The 20,739-nt window shown below is 34.6% G+C and overlaps 2 protein-coding genes across 2 annotated transcripts; one reads left to right on the top strand and one right to left on the bottom strand.

Moving 5' to 3' along the window:
- Positions 1-4,566: 4,566 nt before the first annotated feature.
- LOC121779083 (protein FAR1-RELATED SEQUENCE 5-like) lies at positions 4,567-7,825 on the top strand. Its single transcript, XM_042176426.1, has 5 exons — positions 4,567-4,585; positions 4,750-4,845; positions 5,255-6,128; positions 6,202-7,223; positions 7,431-7,825. Exons 1-5 carry the CDS (start codon positions 4,567-4,569, stop codon positions 7,823-7,825), a joined length of 2,406 nt encoding a protein of 801 aa, XP_042032360.1.
- A 5,974-nt stretch (positions 7,826-13,799) lies between these two features.
- LOC121778637 lies at positions 13,800-14,971 on the bottom strand. The gene is made up of 4 exons (XM_042176021.1): positions 14,841-14,971; positions 14,648-14,770; positions 14,400-14,543; positions 13,800-14,288 (listed from the first exon to the last, which is right to left on the bottom strand). The coding sequence occupies exons 3-4, from the start codon at positions 14,490-14,492 to the stop codon at positions 13,905-13,907; spliced, it is 477 nt and encodes a 158-aa protein (XP_042031955.1). The 5' UTR covers positions 14,493-14,543; positions 14,648-14,770; positions 14,841-14,971; the 3' UTR covers positions 13,800-13,904.
- Positions 14,972-20,739: the final 5,768 nt, after the last annotated feature.

The raw sequence follows: 20,739 nt of genomic DNA, 5'->3' as shown, positions 1-20,739 counted from the left end.
TGATAGGGGTATTTCATTTTCGGTACTCATTTTGAAAAAATGATATTAAATAGTTATAGTGAAGAGAGAGTAAAATAAGAGAGATAATAATGTAGAGAAGAGTCTTATCTATATTATTCTCTCTTACTTTATTTTTTCTCCACTTTAACTATTTATAATTATTTTTTAAAAATGAGTGCGCAAAATGAAATGTCTCTATTACTATAGAACGGAGGGAGTATTAAATTCAACATTTTTATAAATCTCGACGGGGCATATTATTTAGTGATATTGGAGTCAAATACTCCCTTCGTTCCCTCATAGTAGAAGCGAAACTTTTCAGCAAGTAGTTTAAGAAATAAATGTTGAGTGTGTTAAATAAATAGATAAAAAAAGTAAAAAAGAGAAAAAGGTGGAGAGAATAAAGTAAAAAGTGAATAAAGTAGAGAGAATAAAGTAAGAGAGAGTAAAGTAAGAAAGAGAAAAAAATACTATATATGGAAATGACTCAACTATAAGGGAATTTTCCGAAATGGAAAAATGACTCAACTATGAGAGAACGGAAGGAGTATCATGAAATTTTTCAAAAAAAATATTTTTTCTACAAACATGACATATAATATCACGAACTTAAATAGTTGTTGAATTTTTTCCACCAGCGACAAAATCCGGCTACATAAATGTATAAGGTATGCTAGAAAGGGCAACACTCCTGTGTGCGCTTGCAAGCTGGTTCATTTTGACCCAGACCAAGGCTAAACCCGGCTCTATCCGGTTCAAATTTTCAATTGAATCAAAATATTTTATTTTTTCAAAATAATAATTTATATTAAGAATAACTATAGCTTTTTCAACTGCCATTATTATTCACAAAAGGTACTACAATTACTACTTTCGTCTGCCATTAGGAGTCCCTTTTGAGTTGGCACACAGGTTTTAAGAAATATAAAGGAGAGTGAGTGAGAAAAGATAGTGGAATGCGAGACCCATTTTTGATATATTAATTTTACAATAGAATGTGAGTGGGATGAATTGGCGGAAAGTGAGTTGTACCTACCATTTATAGTAAAAATGAACCGGGACTCCTAATGGTAGACGGACTATGATACGGATTGGAGGAGGGGGAGAGAGAAAGATAGTTGGGCCGGCAGAGAGAAAGGAGGAAGCAGGTGGAGAAGATTAAGGGAGAGAGCTGATTCCTATTTTTATGCTTTTCAAATATTTGTTATTCGGTTTCCTTTATTTTAACACTAGAATTGCCTATATGTAGAGAGTGTCTCCTAATAGAGAGATCATCTTGGAGAGATCATTATTGGACGAGTTTTTCTCGTAGGCCTCCTTCGTGAGGATTAGGCCTCTGCGGAGGATTTCCCTTTCTTGTTTTGCTATTCAGTTTCTTTCAATAAAGCCGAGCATTTCTGATTCCAGATTCTATATTATATTCTTGTTCATCAGCCTTTACTCCTAACAATTGGTGCGGTGAACGATGGTCAACTCTAGGGGTGATTCACGCCTAGACGGTTTGGAGAAGGCTACTGCAAAACTCAACGCCCAGCTCCAGCAGACGAACGAACGGGTCTCGGCGTTGGGGTCAAAACTCGACTCCATGATATAGGAAGTGCGTGCAGGTTTTGCGGCCCTCAACCACAAGTTCAGAGCAACGCCGGAGGACGGTGCGTCCTCTGAAAATCGGGAATCTAATTCGGTATCAGCTGGAAACAAATCAACGTCGCCAATGCCAATTTTTGATGGATCTGAGCCTCTCGCGTGGCTCGCGCGGGCAAACCAATATTTCCTCGTCAACAAAACATCATCGGATAGACGCGTCGACGTTGCCATGCTCGCCATAGACGGACCTGCCAAGCCTTGGAAGCAATTGCTCGTTCGTCGCTGCCCCTCCTTATCGTGGGACAAGTTTGTTCAAGAGCTCTTGCAACGTTTTGGTGATACCATCACATCAGGAAGCTGCGTCGCTGGCAATTCATCCTAGTAAGGATCCTTTTTCTACTGTCTCTGTTGCCAAAAACCAGCCAAAATTCCACCCAGAACCAGCAATAATTCTGCAGCTATCCTACCCATCGTGACAACACCATTGCTGTCCTCTAGCCTGTCTACAATAGCCCTGTCGGAGATACAGCCTATTACCACGTCAACAATCCACCCGGATATCGATACCAAAGCGGACAATAGAACACCCCTACCCTTGGTAGTACAACAACCTATTCATATTTCTGTTTTAGTGCCTCTGCCATCTCCTACCAATCTGCCTACACCAACAGTGGTGACAACACCGATGTGGTTCTCGAGTGCTGATATTTCACTGTTTCAGCCCTTCTTCCCTTTGCTGCTACGTACAGTTCATGCCGCTGCTGCTGAGCTGGCCACAATCATGTATCTACTTCTTCTTGTTCATGAGCACATTCCTTGGTTCAGCTTTTCACCTGCTGTCCAGAAGCATGAATGGGAGCCTCCACCGAACAATGTAATCGGTTTCAGTTTTGAGCTCAGCCTTGAGGGCAAGGCTGTTTTGAGGGTGAGGCAGTTGATACGGATTGGAGGAGGGGGAGAGAGAAAGATGGTTTGGCCGGCAGAGAGAAAGGAGGAAGCAGGTGGAGAAGATTAAGGGAGAGAGCTGATTCCTATTTTTATGCTTTTCAAATATTTGTTATTCGGTTTCCTTTATTTTAGCACTAGAATTGCCTATATGTAGAGAGAGTCTCCTAATAGAGAGATCATCTTGGAGAGATCATTATTGGACGAGTTTTTCTCGTAAGCCTCCTTCTTGAGGATTACGCCTCTGCGGAGGATTTCACTTTCTTGTTTTGCTATTCAGTTTCTTTCAATAAAGCCGAGCATTTCTGATTCCAGATTCTATATTATATTCTTGTTCATCAGCCTTTACTCCTAACAGACTAAAATGATAAACCGGGACTCTTAATGGCGGATGTAGGGAGTGTATTCCATACATTGTATTTTCATTCATAATAACAATCACTTTTATTCGGAACAAATCATAAATTTGTAACTGTAAATACAATTCCTTCTAACAATGTGATTTTAATGTACGAAAACAATATTATTGTCTTAAAGCTTTGTAGTGGTATTACATAATTTCACCTAAAAAAGCTCTACATGTTGAAATAGGGACTAGAAAGCAGGGACTATGGAGCTCCATGACTATCCCACAAATTTAAATCATGTTATATACTTTTGGAATCAAACTTCGAATCAAATGATTCTACAAGCTATTCCTAGACCACTTGCACTATAATTAGAATAAATAAATGATAAATTTATGGATACATACTCCCTCTGTCCCGTGTTACTTGTACTATTTTCCTTTCTGGACGTCCCAAGTTATTTGCACTTTTTCCATTTGTAGTAAAAATTATCACCTACAGCCGCAATTGTTGACTTTGCTATACACTCATTCCTTAATCTCCGTGCCGAAAAGTAAACGTTCGAGTAGTCCGAGACGGAGGGAGTATTATATAGCATATCTAGAGCAATATTATTGGAGGTCCCAATGACCGCCATACTTAAACGTACGGCCGCCATTGATGATACGTATAAGAGTTAAACTTAACTGACCCAATAAATATATATATATATATATATATATAGGATTGTGATCAAGATAGAACCATTCTTAAACGTAGAACCATTCTTAAACGTAGAACAAATGTCAAACGGAGGTCGTTAGATCTTTTAATCCAATGGTGTTGATTTGCACAGCAACTTCCCATTACAACCAAAACTATTATTAATGGGTGAATGCAGATAAGTGAAAAAATAAAGCATGCATGGACTCTTCTTCGTTTCATTCATTCTTCCATCAACATGTGAGTTTTTTCACATGTTGAGTCCGGAATGTCGTGAAAACATAGTCTAATATGTATGATTTTTAATCTTGACCGTTATTTTTTCCTCATCCAATGAATAAAATATGTAGAGTTCTAGGTTCTACACTTAAGAATGGTTCTATCTTTAACGCAACCCTATATATATATATATAGGTCCATGATCAATTGAGATTTTTTTTGCTAATTGAGAAATGAGATGCAACATCAGCCACTCATTTTAATTAAATGAGTGGTCCAGATTTTGCCACACAAAAAATACTTTTAAATTAATTTAATACGAAAGGGTATAATGGTCATTTCGCGGTTTAATTTAGGGTTCTTCAGCGTTATGTGAGATTAGCGTTTGGCGATTTGCGATTTCTCAGAGATCTCTCTGAGGCCATTGATTCCAACGTTTTCTGATTCAATTGAGTCGAAAATTAGAACACAGACGCTTTCAACGATTTCAACGATCTCTGCTTCGACGATTCTTCAGCATATCAATTTTCGACGATTTCTGCTTCGACGGTTTTCAACGACCAATTCGACGCAGTTTGGTTGAATCTGAAGTTTTTAGGTTGATTTTATCGACTTTGATTCTGTTTTTATGCTTTATTTGTTGATGCCCAGTCGAATTTGTTCCTAATCATTTTTATTTTTATTTTTTTCATATGTAGCTTCGAGTTCAATTCGTAATCAAAAGGTAAGGTGTTATCTGATGGATTCTTCATCTTATTCCGAGTCGATGTCGACTAATGGTGAAGGTAATTTGGATTGGTTTTCATTAACATGCCTTTTTTGTAATTTGTTGGTGAATTATACTCTGTTGACATAAATCCGCAGTTATTGATATTTGAATTGACTTTCGGTTGACATAAATGCAAATCTGTTGATATCATGTATGTTACCTGTTAAATATTGTATGTAGATATACGCTTTGTTAACATGCACAATAGTTGTATGCAAAATGCACTCTCCCCTGGCTATAGAGCTTCTGCTGTGGTGTTTGTTGGTGGAGGAAGGTGTTATGGGTAGGGTTGACGGTTCATGATAGGATGTCTAAGATGTTGGTGTTGTTGTGTTAGTGCTGCATATTTTGAGATTTTGATTCTGTTGTGGGTCATTTAAGATATGATAGTTGACATTATGTTCTGATTTGAATTGAAGTTTTATTGATATAAATGCAAATATGTTGACATGATGTCTGTTACATGTTAAATATTTTATTTAGCTGTACTCATTGTTAACATTTTTTTGACATACGAAAAACCCCTGCTGAAATGCAAAATGCAAAATGCACCCTCCCCTGTCTGAAGAACCCCTGCTGTGGTGTTTATTGTTGGAGGAAGGGGTTATGGCTATGGTTGATAGTCCATGATAGGATGACTGATATGTTGGTGCTGCTTATTTTGACATTTTGATTCTGCATTCAGGTGTTGGTCAGTTAAGATATCGTAGTTCACATTATCTGTTTTCGGTTGTTGACATATTTTTCCATCATGTAGTAGGACCTGTTATTCCAATTTGCAAGGCTGAGTTGAGGCCTTATGAAGGTCAAAAATTTTCTTCACTTGAGGAGGGAATTTGCTTCTATGAAAAGTATGCTCAAGAGGCTTGTTTTGATTTTCGAAGATTTGGAAATAGGTCTAGTGGTGGTGTTATTACTTTTCAGTATATTGTCTGCAACAGACAAGGTTTTCATACAGTTGATCCGTTGGATGTCGACGTAATTATATCTGACGATGTGAACGTATCAGATGACGATGAAGTTACTTCAAAGAAGAAACGCAGACGTGGCACAAAAAGGTGTGGATGTGGAGCAAGGATCAGTTTCAAGTTTTATTCTGATTGTGGTGTTAAATATTATCTTGTGCATCAATTCATTGAGGAACACAATCATGCTATGGTTGACAAAGATCATAAGCGATTTATGAAAGGAAATCGCAGTATGAATGATGTTCATCACAAGTTTGTTGAAGATTGCACCAAAGGTAACATCGGTCCTACTTCAACTTTCAACTTATTAAAGGAGTTTTTTGGTGGTTATGATGTTGTTGGATGTACGTTGAATGATGTTAGGAATTGTTCTCGTGATATTAAAGAGAAACTGAAAGAAGTGGATGTTCAAATGATCCTAAATCAGATGCAAGAGAAGAAGAGAATTTGTGAAGGCTTTTTTTACAAATATCAATTATCACCCGATGATAATAAGTTAGTGAGCTTATTTTGGTCTGATGCAGAGTCTCGAAAACACTACCACATGTTTGGAGATGTTGTAGCATTTGATACAACATATTCGACAAATAGGTAGTTTATTTATTATACTTGGTAATTATGAAAAATTTTGTTGATGTTTTGTGTTGATCTATTTGTTCAATAGGTATCGTATGGTGTTTGGTCCATTTACCGGGAAAGACAATCACGGGTGTCCTATTGCATTTGGAGCTGGTTTTGTATCCAGTGAGAATTGTGATGCATTCTCATGGCTTTTTACTGTGTTTGTTGAATGCATGGGTGTTGCTCCAAGGATCATAATCACTGACCAAGATTGGGGAATGAGGCTTGCAATTGAGAAGGTATTATCCGATACAAGGCATCGTTTGTGCATGTGGCATATTATGAGCAAGTTGTTCGAGAAAATACCTAAATCTATTTCTAACAGAGAACAGTTTAGTAAGGAGTTTAAGGCTTGTGTTTGGTCAGAATTGTTAGATCCAGAAGAGTTTGACATATTATGGACTGGTATTGTTGAAAAATATGGTATGGAAGATCATAAATGGTTTAAGGACATGTTTGCTGTTAGACATATGTGGATCCCAGCCTACTTTAGAGATGTTCCTATGGGTTCTTTAATGAGAACAACATCTTTTTCAGAATCTGAAAATAGTTTTTTTAAGAGGTACTCGAAACCGTTGTTTAATTTTGCTGACTTCACTCTTCAGTATAACAACGCCATTGATGCTCAAAGGAATCAAACTGAAAGGCTTGACTATTATGATTCTGTAATCTCTCCAAAATATGCCACTGATTTAGCATTTGAGAAGCAATTGGCATCTGTATACACGGATAGGATGTTTAGAGTGGTACAAGAATTGATTTCTGAGGCTGATAAGAGTTGTCGGATGATTAGCATGTCCACTTTGGAGAACATCGAGGTCTTTAAAGTTTCTGATGCTAGAAAGAAGACCTTCACAGTTACACATGAGAAAGAGACTGAGTCATTTGATTGTGAGTGTAAACTCTTTGAAAGGTGTGGTTACCTATGCAGCCACCTTTTCTTCGTCCTCAGAAACAAAGATGTCAACAATATTCCAGAGAAGTATGTTGGTAACCGGTGGCTGAAAAGTGATTTATTGAAGGCATTTCATGGTCTCACGAGTGATGAAAGTGCGTTGGGCAAAGGTATGTGAACTGTTTCCTATAGATATTTCAGTTGATTTGTCATATGTTGCTCAAACAAGACGCCAACATTCTCTGTATCTAACAAAAAACACTCATGTTTAGAGTATTTCAATTTTGTGTTGACATAAACTGTATAGGCTGTTGACATATTACAGATTTAGTGTACATATAATTTATATAGGATATTGACATGTTATATGTTTGCAGGTTCTAACGAAGATGACAAGCTACAGATTGGGAACATGTGTCATGGACGTTACTTTGGTCTATATCAACGCGCTTTTAAGAATAAAAATCATCTGATTGCATTGGATAATTTGCTTGCGGGTATTGCTCCTCAAATTTTTACTGATGACACTACTGGATCTTCATCAGTTGATAAAAATGATTCCATCATGAACATATATGGTATTGCTGTACCTGAAGACATAACTGCTCATGCTCCAGATGTGGTTAGTACAAAGGGAGGTGCAAGTGACAAGAAAAGCAGGATTAAGTCGAGCATAGAGAAAGCAATTGAAAAAGCAAGTAAACTTCATAGGCGTTGTGGAAAGTGTCATAAAGTGACTGATCATAATGCCATGAGTTGTGGCAGAAAGTAGACATAATTGTTCTTTTTTAACAAACATAGTTGTTTTTGAGTTTTTAATATATGCTACATGTTATTGACATTTTCTTATTAGTAGTTGATATTTAATTTTGGCTATTGATATGAGAATTATTTAGTTGTTGACATTTTATACAGTTTATTGACATTTTTTTTATATGTTTTAACATGTGATTTGCTGTCTATTGACATGTATTATATGACCATAATTCATGTAAATGTGCCAAATAGGGGGTAAAATATTTGTTTTTTTTAATTATAAGATTTATTTTTAAGTTGATGACATTTTCTTATTTGTTTTTAACATTTGATTTGTTGTCTATTGAAATGTATTATATGACTACACGTACAAGCGACGTCAACTGTGTTACAAGCCATGTCAACTACATGCACTAGCCATGTCAACTACACGCACTAGCCATGTCAACTACACGCACTAGCTATGTCAACTACACGCACTAGCCATGTCAACTACACGCAAAGCAATGTCAACATTTAACATTAATTTCACTTTTTGTTTACTTCTTTCTACAACTAAACAACTTCTTGTACTTGTTGTTTAGCTCAAGCAATTTCTCCATGTTTGCTTCCATCCAATCATGCGCCAGTTGTAACATCGGCGACCTTTGGTTATTGTAAATCGATGAAATCATTGTGTAGCAATACCTTCCTCTGAGTATCTGGGGAATCTTTACACTACGTGCAGAGAAGCCAATATCCCATTTACTGCCCTTTTTGCCAACATAGGTCTCCATGTGCCTCATCAAATAGACACCACAGTCCTTCTTGTTCGTGCTTGTGGCCCATTCTAAATGCAGAAAGTTGAGTGAAGACTTGTTTATATTTTCTGAAATATTTAACATTTTCTTCTCTATGAAGTATGCTTCAAACATATCTTTCTGCAAAACATATAAATAACTAAATCAAACTACACAAACAAAGCATTTTAACATGATGCGGAAATTATGTCAACCAAATGTAGAGAATATGTCAATAACATAGATAAAAGCATACCATTAAACCAATATCAATGTCATACTTCTCGAACGGATCGATATCTTTATGTGGCTTGCTGTTATCTATTATCTCAATGGTGTTTTTCTTCATCCAATATACTACAAGATAGTAATGGAAATTTGCACAAACTGGGAAGAAGACCCGTATGACATGAAAGATAAAATGCCATTAAAGATAAAATTATATCCAAAGAACACTTGTTCATATTCTTACGTAAATGTCATTGTGAGATGTTATTACCAAATCAATTTCTCTCCAGTTGAAATCTGGTCTTCTTTGAATCTCATTATCTATCTGAGAAATGAAATTCTTCCTTGCTTTCGAAGCATCCCAATTATCCGGCCGATTTGTTACATTGAAATTCTGCACTTAACATGTTTGGTTAAGGAGACGTCTGATTCAAACAGTTTAGCTATAATTTAAGATTACTTACACATGGAGATGTAGTCAGAAAAAAGCGTGAAAGTGATGTTGTGGGCCTTTCTTTTTCTCTGTTGTTCAGGTGTGAAGCCCATGCGTTAATTACACCAGCATTAATTTCTTCATGGGGCTTCAGTGACGAAAACAATTCCTTGGTTGCCCAAGCAAAATCATCCTCATAAACGCATGCATCTCTGAAATGAAGTTATACAAACGACACAAGAACAACATTCTTCAATCATGTTAACTGCACAGAAAACTAAAAATATTTTTTAGAGCAATGAAATAATTAAATGATGCATACTTGTCTACTCCTTCGGTTTCTAGTATGTAGTAGTAGACATCTCTTTCATTAGGTTCCAGGTATGTTTTTGTATGTACAGCTCTTATGTCAAGTGGATAGCCTATGAATGGGTCAGAGTGCGTCTCAGTATGAGACTTTTTCACTCTGACTTTTGACACTGGAATCTCCAATAATGGAACAACAATCTATTATTAGTGCAATAAAATTCATGTTAGTTACAATTAAAATTATGCCAAATATGTATACTAGCCATGTCAGCAAGTAATATAATTATGTCAACTATGGTGCATCTCGTGTCAACATCACATACAAGTCATGTCAACTACATGTACAAGCCATGTCAACTATGTTACATACTATGTCAACAACACATACAACGATGTCAACTACAATTATAAGTCATGTTAAAAACAATCATAAGTCATGTCAACAACAATCAGAAGCCATGTCAACTACACACAGAAGCCATGTCAACTACACACAGAAGTCATGTTAATAACAGTTAAAACCAAATGTCAACTTCACTTTCAAGTCATGTCAACTACACAAAAAACATGTCAACAACAATTAAAACCAAATATCAACTTCACTATCAAGCCATATAAAAAACAATTTAGTCATTTTAGTCATAGTTTAGTTATTTTACTTTAACAATATTCTCTTCTTTCTCTTTCCCTTTGTCCTGCTGCTTTTCTTTGTTCGTTTCAACATATGCGTCATCCGTTTGGCCTGCAGCTGGTGGTAAGATAGGAGAGGCTGATTCATTACTGTAATCAACCACTGTGTCCTCTTTTGTTCCTTCTCCTTCTCCTTCTTCAGCAGCCTATTCAATTAGTAATTTATAATTAATATCAATTTAATTTCAATTGATTCTAAATAACAAAAGATAGGATTTTGCTCACCCTTTTAGGATTAGAAACTGGCGAAGTAGGGTTATTTTCTCTATTTCCTTGCTCTGCATACTGCTTGTAAATTAGTTCTACAATGTAAGTATCTAAACTACAGGATTAATCTAATGTCATCTCAGAGAAACATATGTAAAGAAAATGATGTACTTACTTTATCCAAGAAACGTGGCGTTTTGAAAGTTGGAAATTCAGCCAAATCTTCAAGTGCTTCCTTTTCTTTTTGAGCAAGAAGCATTGATTCAAAGATTATTTTCCAACGTTCAAAAGTTTCAGGCTTGTCTTCCTCAAACATCTTGGACAATAGTTGACACTTCTCATTCACAGCCTCAATTGTCGTTGTTTGGCTTCCAACTGAAGATCTAGCCATATCACACAACATTCCGAATAAATAGTTAGTTTTGATATGTGGAGGAGCTTCTTTAAGGGTCTTGACAAGATTGATTTTCCAGTGATTCAAGTCAAGAATGCTTGTTACTACATTCTTTATGAATTTTTTTGGTATTTGTAGATTATGAGAAGACCCAACTCCACTGTCAGGAGTAATCTGTGGATGAGGTACATGTTCATCCTCCTCCTCTTCCTCCTCATGCTCCTCCTGCTCGTGCTCCTTCTCCTCTTGCTGCTCCTCCCCCTCCCCCTGCTGCTCCTCCTTGTCCAAAACATATCTCTTCTTTATACGTCCTAAACCAAAAACTCATTCTCTGATCTCTTTATCTTCTCTAGCCTGAAGATGTTCACTTTTCCATCCTTTCATTAACGGAAGTGAGCGAGGAACAGGACGCTTGTCTTGTATAACTCTATCTAAGTAGCAAAGCTGCACATGTTAAAAAATGCATGTCAATTACTAGTGTATAGTGTCAACTCAATATAGAAGCCACTTAAATAACTAATACAACTTATGTCAGCTATATTACAAGCTATATCAACTACACATATAAGTCATTTCAATAAGTAATGTAATGCAAAATGTAAAACATACCATGAGGAAGGGAGTGGTCCTGCAAAGGCGTTCTTGTCTGTCTTCGACCAATTATCAATAGCAAACTTGAGCACAGAGATTGTATATGAGCACCAGTTGATATTTCTAACATTATCCAAATCATCAACTATCTCTCCAATCTTAGATTTTATCATTCCACATGTTGAAGGCTCAATCAATGCAGATTCTAATAGGACCAAGAACAATCTCTTGAACTGTGGTCCTCCTTCCTTATCTGCTAACATAAGTTGTTCAACAACTTTATGGTTCACATTTCCTGGTTTTGTATCGCATTGTTCTGCTAACTCCCTCATGAAAGGTACATTACTTTTCCACTTCTCCCTGCAGTAAGTAATGTCACCTCTTGGAAATCCATACACAAGCTCCACATCCTCTTCCGTGATATGAATTTTTTTGCCATTACAAAGCTTTATCTTACAATTTTCTTCATCAAAGCTCTTCAACAAAGAAAATGCTAATCTACTAGGAATGTATTCAATTTTGTAATGCAAGACACTCTCGAAACCCATATCCTTCACAGAATTAATTTGTGCCTCATTCAACTGGCTTATTGCATCAACAAAAAACAAAGGCTTCCTTTTCACTAGAAGCCTTTGAGATACCTTTTGAGCATTCTGATTCTGTTTTTCATTCTCTATAATTTTCTTTTGTTTTTTCTCAACATTCATGAACTCTTTCTGAGATACCGAGGTACTCCTTTTTTGCTTTGATATTTTCCTTTTTTCTGGTTTAAAATGAAACACAATAAATTTATATCAATAATAAGTTTGGCCATTAAGTATACTCTATTAATAAATCCAAAATGAAACACAACAAATCTATATCAATACCTCTTTTTGGTTCAATGTACTGCTATTCAAAAAAATCCTTAACTAGGTATTATAGCTATGTATATAGCTATGACAATAGGTATTGTATTAAATTATCCTTACCTATGTTAATATTAACCATATATATAACAATTACATGACAATAGCAAGTACACATATAAGTCAGTCATCGTAACAGCCATATATATAACAATGGCAAGCATACCATGTTTTCTACACTATGTCAATAGCAAGTACCCTGTTTTCTACACTATGTCAATAGCATACCCTGTTAATATTAACCATATATATAACAATTACATGACAATAGCAAGTACACATATAAGTCAGCCATCGTAACAGCCATATATATAACAATGGCAAGCATACCCTGTTTTCTACACTATGTCAATAGCTATTGAGATACTACTACAAAATGTCAACACCATTATGTCAACAGACATCCTTTAATGTCAATAATTATTGTAATATTTAATATATAGGAGGAGTACTTAACTTGAAGAAGATTTTTCCTCTGTTTCTTTATTTCCAGCTTCCGACCCTTCATCAATTTCCATAGCTAATCAACCCCCCCCCCCAAAAAAAAAACAGAATTCAAACTCATCAGATAACTAAATTATGAAAACCTAAACATAAAATTTTTGAATACTCAAACTTTGTTTTAAAAAAACTAAAATTAAAGCCATACAATTAAAAACGAATGTAATCTTTAACCTGAAAGAGTCGGTTCAGTCGTTTTGGTGTTGACCTCCAAATTGGAAGCCATTTTTCCGGCAACGGGCGACTGCTCAATCGATTCTCTTGTCATTGTTTTAGAAATTATTTTTTAGGCAGGAGATAAAAAGGGCTTATAAATCAAACTAGTTTGATATTGTAGATGAAGGTTTAGGAATTGAATGAATGTCGACTTTGGATTTCTATCGGCATGAAGATTTAAGAGAAGAGAAAGTGGTTGGGAGAGAAATTTTATATAAATCTTCTTTTGAGAGAGGGGTTTTCAAGTGACATATGAGAGAAATGGTTTTTAAATTTGATTACAAATCCGTTTAACTATGTTTTTGAGGAAGGAAGGAAAATGTTTTTTTAATTAAAAAAATTGTTTTTGAATTGTTGTCATTTTATATGATGCCTATTGAAAAGTTGTATACATTTTTGCTATAAATTATTGACATTTATATTCAAGCTTTTGGCATGTATTGTATTATAATTATGGTATAACTTATGTCAAATTAAGAAAATAAGAAAAAATAGTTGTATACTTCTTGTTGACATTTAATAAGACAAAATAGTTGCTTACACTTTATTAAAAAATAGTTGTCATTTAATAAGAAAAAATATATGTTAACATTTAATTCAAGTTGTTGACATTTGATAACAAAAAATTGCTGTTGACATTTTAATTCTGGTTGTTGACATTTCATAAGAGAAAAATAGTTGTTGACATTTAATTCTAGTTGTTGACATTTGATATATTTCTATATAGTGCATGGTTTAAAAATCAGTTTGAGATAATTGTTTAACATATCCATCTAAAAAACATAATAAGATCAAATATCCAAACCACTTTTTGTTCAAAATCAGAATAAAACAGTTGTTTACTTCTTGCTTCTACAGCTAAACCATTCCTTGAACTTTTTCTGTAACTCAGGCAATTTGTGCTTGTTTGCTGTCATCCAGTCGTCAGCGACACGTACCATATCCATACCCTTCTTGTTGCTCCTTGATGTAAGCATCGCTTCACAATATCTTCCTCTGAGTATCTGTAAAATCTTTGTGCCACGTGGAGAAAAGCCAATATTCCATTCCCTTCCCTTTCTGCCAAAGTAAGTTTCCATGTGTCTCATCAAATATATACCACTGTCTTCTTTATTGGTGCTTGTGGCCCAATCTAAAGGAACAACTTTGTATGGAGACTTCTTTATATTTTCTGATAGCTCTGATATGTTCTTCTCTTTGAAGTATGCCTCAAACATATCTTTCTGCAAATATATAAACAAAACTAAACTACTTATACAAAGCATTTTGACAAGATGCATAAATTATGTCAACAAAATGTAAACATAATGTCAATTTTATTGAAAAAAGCATACCAGTATTCCAACTTCAATGCTATAGTTTTCCAATGGATCCTTGCCTTTTGGTGGTTTGACACTATCTATTATCTCAATTTTGTTGATCTTCATCCAAAATACAACAAGGTAGTAATAGCCACTTGTAAAAACTGGGAAGAAGACCTGTATAATATGAGAGAAAATATTAGATAAAAGAATTTGACAACACCTGCCCAAATTTATGTTGTTGACATTGTGAGATCTTTGTACAAAAATAAATTTTTTACCAAATCAATTTTTCTCCAATCAAAATCTTCTATTCTACTAGTCTCTTGATCAATTCGTGATATAAAGTTGTTCTTGGATTGTAATGGATTCCAATGAGGCTCCTGATTTGTTATATTCAAATACTGCATTCAACATTTTTTGTGAGTGAAATATGTCATTCAAATAGTTTTTGTATAAATTTAGATTACTCACACATGGGGATGTTGTTAGAAACAGCCGTGGAGGTGACGTTTCTGCCCTTTCATTTTCTCTGAAGTTCAGGTATGTTGCCCATACATCAATTACACCTATACTGATTTCTGTATGGGGTTTCAGAGATGAAAACACTCATTTGCTTTCCCAAACAAAGCCATTAGTGTAAGCACATGTATCACTGAAATGAAATCATGCAGACAACATTTAAACATCATTCATAAATTATGTCAACTGCATAGAAATTTAGAAGTGATTCAAAGAATTAAATTACACATACTCATTTGTTCCTTCAGTTTCTACTATGTAGTAGTAGATATCTCTTTCATCCAGGTTCAGGGTTGGTTTCATATGCACAGCTCGTATTTCAAATGGTGATCGTAGCACTGGGCTGGGGCGCATTTCAGCATGAGTCCGTCTCTCTCTAGCTTCAGCCAGTGGAATCTCAGAGATAGGAACAGGGTTCTGTTGTCAGTGAATTTAATGTTATTTACCATCACAAATCATGTCAACTATATTATACTAACCATATCAATAACTAATATAATTATGTCAACTACAATAGATATCGTGTAAACTTCACATACAAGTTATGTCAACTACTCTACATGCTCTGTCAACTACATATACAAGTCATTTTTAAAAAAATAATAAGGTTAATTTTACTTATTTTACCTGGTAGACAGTCATTCTTCTCTCTGTGTTTTCAGGAGTTTTTTCTTTTTCCTCATGCATCTTCTCTATCCATTTATATCCTTGTTTTTGCACGTTCCATTCAGGAGGTGTGTCATCCATTGTTTCAAGACCCTCTTGCATCATATATTCAACAATTGAGCATGCAGCTGCATCCTCCCTATCTTCCTGAAACTTCATGCTATACCATGTTAATTATGTATTTATCAATGTCAAATACGATATCCACAATGTCACTAACTTATATAAAATCTATAAAATTTATATACAAAGCTTCTAGAGTTTAAGATAATCATTATAAATTGTACCTGTTCATTTATGATATCAACAATGGTGTTTGTGGCCTTGATTGCTTCTTCATTGTTTCTGATTTCATAGTCATCACATACTTTTGATAATATGTGCAAGGCATCTTGTGTTCTTAACTCTCTATCAGCTTCAACATCTTCTTGAATTTCCAACTCACTTCCCATGTTCTCAGATCCTATTAGTGATGCCAGTGTGTTGTCATGCTCTGAAGCATTAACTTCTTGTTGTTGGAGAGATGGGGATGATGTCCGTGGAGATCCTAGTATGGCTGTCAAGATAGGAGAGTTTGATTCGTTATGGTCATCACAAATCATGTTCTCCTTTCTTTGTTTGTCTTCTTCAATAGATGGTCTGGCCTCTTCAGGATCACCAACTGGTGAGGTCAACTCACTTCCCCTGTTCTCAGATCCTATTAGTGATGCGAGTGTGTTGTCATGCTCTGAAGCATTGACTTCTTGTTGTGGGAGAGATGGGGATGTTGTCCGTGGAGATCCTAGTATGGCTGTCAAGATAGGAGAGTTTGATTCGTTATGGTCATCACAAATCATGTTCTCCTTTCTTTGTTCGTCTTCTTCAACAGACGGTCTGACCTCTTCAGGATCACCAACTGTTGAGGTAGGTAAGTTATCTTTGTTTCTTTGTTCTACAGCCTGTTCAAAAATTAGTTCAACAATGTTACTTTCTAAACTGTAGGAATAATCCAATGTCAACTAAGAGAAACATATATCAACAAAATGATGTATTAATATCATTATAGGTTGTTTATGTACTTACTTTATCAAAGAAATCTTCCAATCTGAAAGTTGGAAATTCATTCAAGTCTTCAATTGTTTCGTTTGCTTTTTCAGCATTCCGTATTGAATCAAACATAGCTTTCCAGTTATCAACAACGACATCGTTGTTTATATTATATGACTGCGACAAATGGAGAAAAGTGTCACTCACAGAGGCAACTGGAGATTTTTGGCTTCCAATTGCACTTCTAGCAATATCACAAATAAATCCGAATAAATCATTATTCTTGCTCTGTGATGAAGCTTCTTTGAGGACTCTCACAAGGTTCGTCCTGCCATCACTTATCTGCTTGATGTATTTTACTAAATTGGCCACCATATGTGATGGGAGTATGTTCTGAGAAGAAGATCCAACTCCACTTTCATTTACATCAACACTTTTTTCTTCATTCCCTTGCTGCTGCTCCTCCTGTATGAAATCTTTTGGGAGTAGGTTCTGGGAAGACCCAACTGCACAGTCATCAGGAATCTGTTGTTGAGGCATCTGCTCATCCACCTCAACCTCCTGCTTCTCTTCCTCGTGCGGCTCCAGAGTACGGACATATCTCTTCTTTATACGTCCTAAACCAAAAACTCCTTCACTTGTCTCTCTATCTTCTCTAGCCTGTAGATGCTCACTTTTCCATCCTTTCATTAATGGAAATGTGCGAGGAACAGGACGCGTGTCTTGTGTAACTCTGTCTAAGTAGTAGAGCTGCATGTGTTAAAAAATTCATGTCAATTACTGGTGTGTAGTGTCAACTGAATACACAAGCCCCTTAAATAACTAATGTCAACTATAGTACAAGCTATATCAACTACACATACAAGTCATTTCAATAAGTAATGTAATGCAAAATGTAAAACATACCATGAGGAAGGAAAGTGGTCCTGCAAAGGCGTTCTTCTCTGTCTTCGACCAATTATCAATAGCAAACTTGAGCACAGAGATTGTATATGAGCACCAGTTGATATTTCTAACATTATCCAAATCATCAACTATCTCTCCAATCTTAGATTTTATCATTCCACATGTTGAAGGCTCAATCAATGCAGATTCTAATAGGACCAAGAACAATCTCTTGAACTGTGGTCCTCCTTCCTTATCTGCTAACATAAGTTGTTCAACAGCTTTATGGTTCACATTTCCTGGTTTTGTATCGCATTGTTCTGCTAACTCCCTCATGAAAGGTGCATTACTTTTCCACTTCTCTCTATAGTAAGTAATGTTACCTCTTGGAAATCCATACACAAGCTCCACATCCTCTTCCGTGATATGAATTTTTTTCCCATTATAAAGCTTTATCTTACACTTTTCTTCATCAAAGCTCTTCAACAAAGAAAATGCTAATCTACTAGGAATATATTCAATTTTGTAATGCAAGACACTCTCAAAACCAATCTCCTTCACAGAATTAATCTGTGCCTCATTCAATTGGCTTATTGCTTCAACAAAAAACAAAGGCTTCCTTTTCACTAGAAGCCTTTGAGATACATTTTCAGCATTCTCACTCTGTTTTTCATTCTCTATGCTTTTCTTTTGTTTTTTCTCAATATTCATTAACTCTTTCTGTGATACCGAGGTACGCCTTTTGCGCTTTGATATTTTTCTGTTTTCTGGTTTAAAATGAATCACAATTAATCTATATCAATAATAAGTTCAAACATTAAGTATACTCTGTTAATGAATCTATGTCAATACCTATGTCAATAGCCATGTTAAACAAATCATACTCTGTTCAAATAAGCATATACTCTGTTTTATAGCTATGTCAATAGCTATTGTATGAAATGAAACACAATAAATCTATATCAATAACTCTTTCTAGTTTACTCTACAGTCATCCTAACAGCTATTTAAACAAGCATATACTGTTATTATAGCTATATCAGTAGTTATTGTATGAAATGTCAATAATCTTAAGAATTTAACCAAATTCCTAACTGGTAGGAGGTGATGCTTCCAAAAAAATCAGCACAAATCAAATTCATAAGAAAACAAATCCAGATTTAATTTAATAAACTAAGATCGAAGCAATATATTTCAAATTTGAATCAATTGGTAAACCTGAAGAAGTCGGAACCACCGCGGAAGAAGACGGAACCACCGCGGAAGAAGGCGGAACCACCACTGATGTGGAACACCGATTTCCTTCAATTGGCGCTTCAATCGATTCAACTACGGTCGGCGCTTCAACCGATTTTCTTCGAATTTCATCTTCAATCGTCATTGTAGAAATGTATGTTTGAAGGAAGTTCAGCAAATTTGTGTTTGCACAGAGAAACCGAGTGTTTTAGAGAGTTTTGGAAAATGATTTGAAATAGAATTTTTTTTGCACCATTTGATTACTGAAATGACAGTTATACCCCCGTGTTGACATAATGTAATAGCTGTTGACATTTAGTTAATCTTGTGGATTAGTGGCTGATATTGCATCTCATTTCTCAATTTAGGTAAATAATCTCAACCTAACAGGACCCTATATATATATATATATATATATATTAGGGACCCTATATATATATATATATATATATATATATATATAGGGTTGTGATCAATTGAGATTTTTTAGCCTAATTGAGAATTGAGATGCATTATTAGCCACTCATTTTTATTAAATGAGTGGTCCAGAATTTACCACATGGAAAATATTTTTACATTAATTAATTGTGAAAGGGCAGAATGGTAATTTCATCATACATTTTATTTAATAAATATTTTTTTATTTTTTTAAAAAAAATTAAATTTTTTTTCGATTTTTTATTTTTTTATTATTTATATTTTTTTTGTCAACTACATATACAATTCATGTCAACTACACACATATAATGTCAACTACATATACAATTCATGTCAACTACACATATATAATGTCAACTACATATATGATTCATATCACCTATACACATATAATGTCAACTATAAGCTGTTGACATTTGATGTGCAGGCTATTGACATTTGATGTGCAGGGCTATTGACATTTGATGTGCAGGCTACACATCGTAGTTGACATCGCGTGAAAATTAAAAAAATTAAAAAAAAATTTAAAAAATTTTTTAAAAAAAATTTAAAAAAATAAAAAAAAATAATTTTTTTTTAGTTGTTGACATTTTAATACGAGTTGTTGACATTTGATATTCTGGCTATTGAAATGAAATGACGATAATACCCTTAGTTGATATAATCTACTTGTAGTTGACATTTCAAAATGAGTGGCTGAAAATGCATCTCAATTCTCAATTAAGCTAAAAAATCTCAACCTAACAAGACCCTATATATATATATATATATATAGGGAGATGATCAAAATAAGTATGTGTTTAAATCCAGAAATGCAGCCCAAATCTCAGTCCTATGATTAGATGATCTAATGGTCAATAATTAACGAAAAACACGGAAGGTCATAATTAAGCAGTTTTAGGTCATATTATAAGATTTGGGTTTAATGTCATGTTAAGATCATTTTAGGTCATACTAGGTTAATATGACCTAAAAATACACTAACCATGACCTAAAAATGCCCTATCCATGATATTGTTCTGCGTTTCTGTATTTAAATATAGTTTTCATAGATCAAAACCATATATATATATATATATATATATATATATATATATTGAAATTAAAAAATAATTGACAGTATATCTGGATTTCAAATTTTGGCAAATTCAATAGATGGTTGGTCTAATTACATTAAAAAAAAGTCCAATTCATCTAACATTCACTTGGTTTGAGGGTAGGGTATTGGCACCTAAAACAAAAATAACTATAATAATATTACACATTAATATAAAAAGAAAACTAAAGTTTCATAGATTAGTCCTACTATCACTAATTATTTTTAGGATAAAAGCCTATAAATATCGATAGTACTATGTAAAACTAAAAATTTAGCTATAGTTATTGGAGATAATTTGATGTGCGTTTGTTTGTTATTTTTCCTTTTTTCCTTGCTCCACCTCAATATAAAAAAGTAATAACTGCATATATATACAGAATGTGCATTCGTAAAATGTTTGTTTGCTTGGATCTGTTTGCTATCTTCTCAAGTAATGCGTTGCTCTTTTTTTTTTGAGTTTTCTGTGTTGCTCTGATATTTATTTTTGAGTTTAGTTACGAA

This window comes from Salvia splendens, chromosome 19 (assembly GCF_004379255.2).
Source record: "Salvia splendens isolate huo1 chromosome 19, SspV2, whole genome shotgun sequence".
NCBI lineage: Eukaryota > Viridiplantae > Streptophyta > Magnoliopsida > Lamiales > Lamiaceae > Salvia > Salvia splendens.
The sequence above is the reverse complement of the archived record's forward strand: the minus strand, read 5'-3'. Positions and strand labels throughout refer to the sequence as shown.

Bases quoted from the DNA above. Each gene is read 5' to 3' on its own strand.
- LOC121778637 (XM_042176021.1), bottom strand. From the start codon at position 14,492: ATGAAGATCAACAAAATTGAGATAATAGATAGTGTCAAACCACCAAAA. The intron at 14,289-14,399 runs GTATGCTTTTTT...ATATATTTGCAG, and splicing joins GCATTGAAGTTGGAATACTG to AAAGATATGTTTGAGGCATA.
- LOC121779083 (XM_042176426.1), top strand. The intron at 6,129-6,201 runs GTAGTTTATTTA...TTTGTTCAATAG, and splicing joins ACAACATATTCGACAAATAG to GTATCGTATGGTGTTTGGTC. The intron at 7,224-7,430 runs GTATGTGAACTG...ATATGTTTGCAG, and splicing joins TGAAAGTGCGTTGGGCAAAG to GTTCTAACGAAGATGACAAG.